General features: G+C 46.9%; 1 protein-coding gene across 1 annotated transcript in view; it reads left to right on the top strand.

The window, feature by feature from the left end:
- The window catches only part of LOC119585618 (multiple epidermal growth factor-like domains protein 6), a gene marked incomplete in the record, with an annotated part of 108,922 nt that overhangs the window by 107,313 nt on the left and 1,151 nt on the right, over positions 1 to 458 (top strand). The window contains 2 exon segments of the mRNA XM_037934286.1: positions 47 to 160; positions 311 to 445. Of these exon segments, the coding sequence (XP_037790214.1) occupies positions 47 to 160; positions 311 to 445 (249 nt within the window).

Below are 458 nucleotides of genomic sequence, written 5' to 3'. Positions count from 1 at the left end.
GCATTTATAGAGATGCACAATCTTAATCTTGCAACCCGTATTTTAGGAACGTTTGGCGCACAGTGCAGACAAGTGTGCAAGTGTGGAGAGTATCCCTGTGATAAGGTCAGCGGAGAGTGCCAATGTCCTCCTGGCACCTATGGGGATAATTGTGCCAAACGTGAGTTTGTGTTCATCCATTTCTACAAAAAATGTTATGTTTCAGTATATCATGTGGAAATCCTCTCTATAATATACGTCACCATAGTAGATTTTTACTATCTTAAATCTACAGACATGCGTTTTAATTAACCTGTGAATCTTTTACCAGCTTGCGGTCTTGGGAGGTATGGCCCTGGATGCAAACAGGTGTGCGAGTGCCACAACGGGGGCAGCTGCCACCCTGAAACGGGGCACTGCACCTGCACCCCAACTTGGCTGGGGCCTACGTGTCAGGAAAAGGACGGTGAGCTCCTCCT

The sequence above is a fragment of the Penaeus monodon genome, chromosome 20, assembly GCF_015228065.2.
Source record: "Penaeus monodon isolate SGIC_2016 chromosome 20, NSTDA_Pmon_1, whole genome shotgun sequence".
Classification (NCBI taxonomy): Eukaryota; Metazoa; Arthropoda; class Malacostraca; order Decapoda; family Penaeidae; genus Penaeus; species Penaeus monodon.
This window is presented reverse-complemented; position numbering and strand designations above follow the sequence as displayed.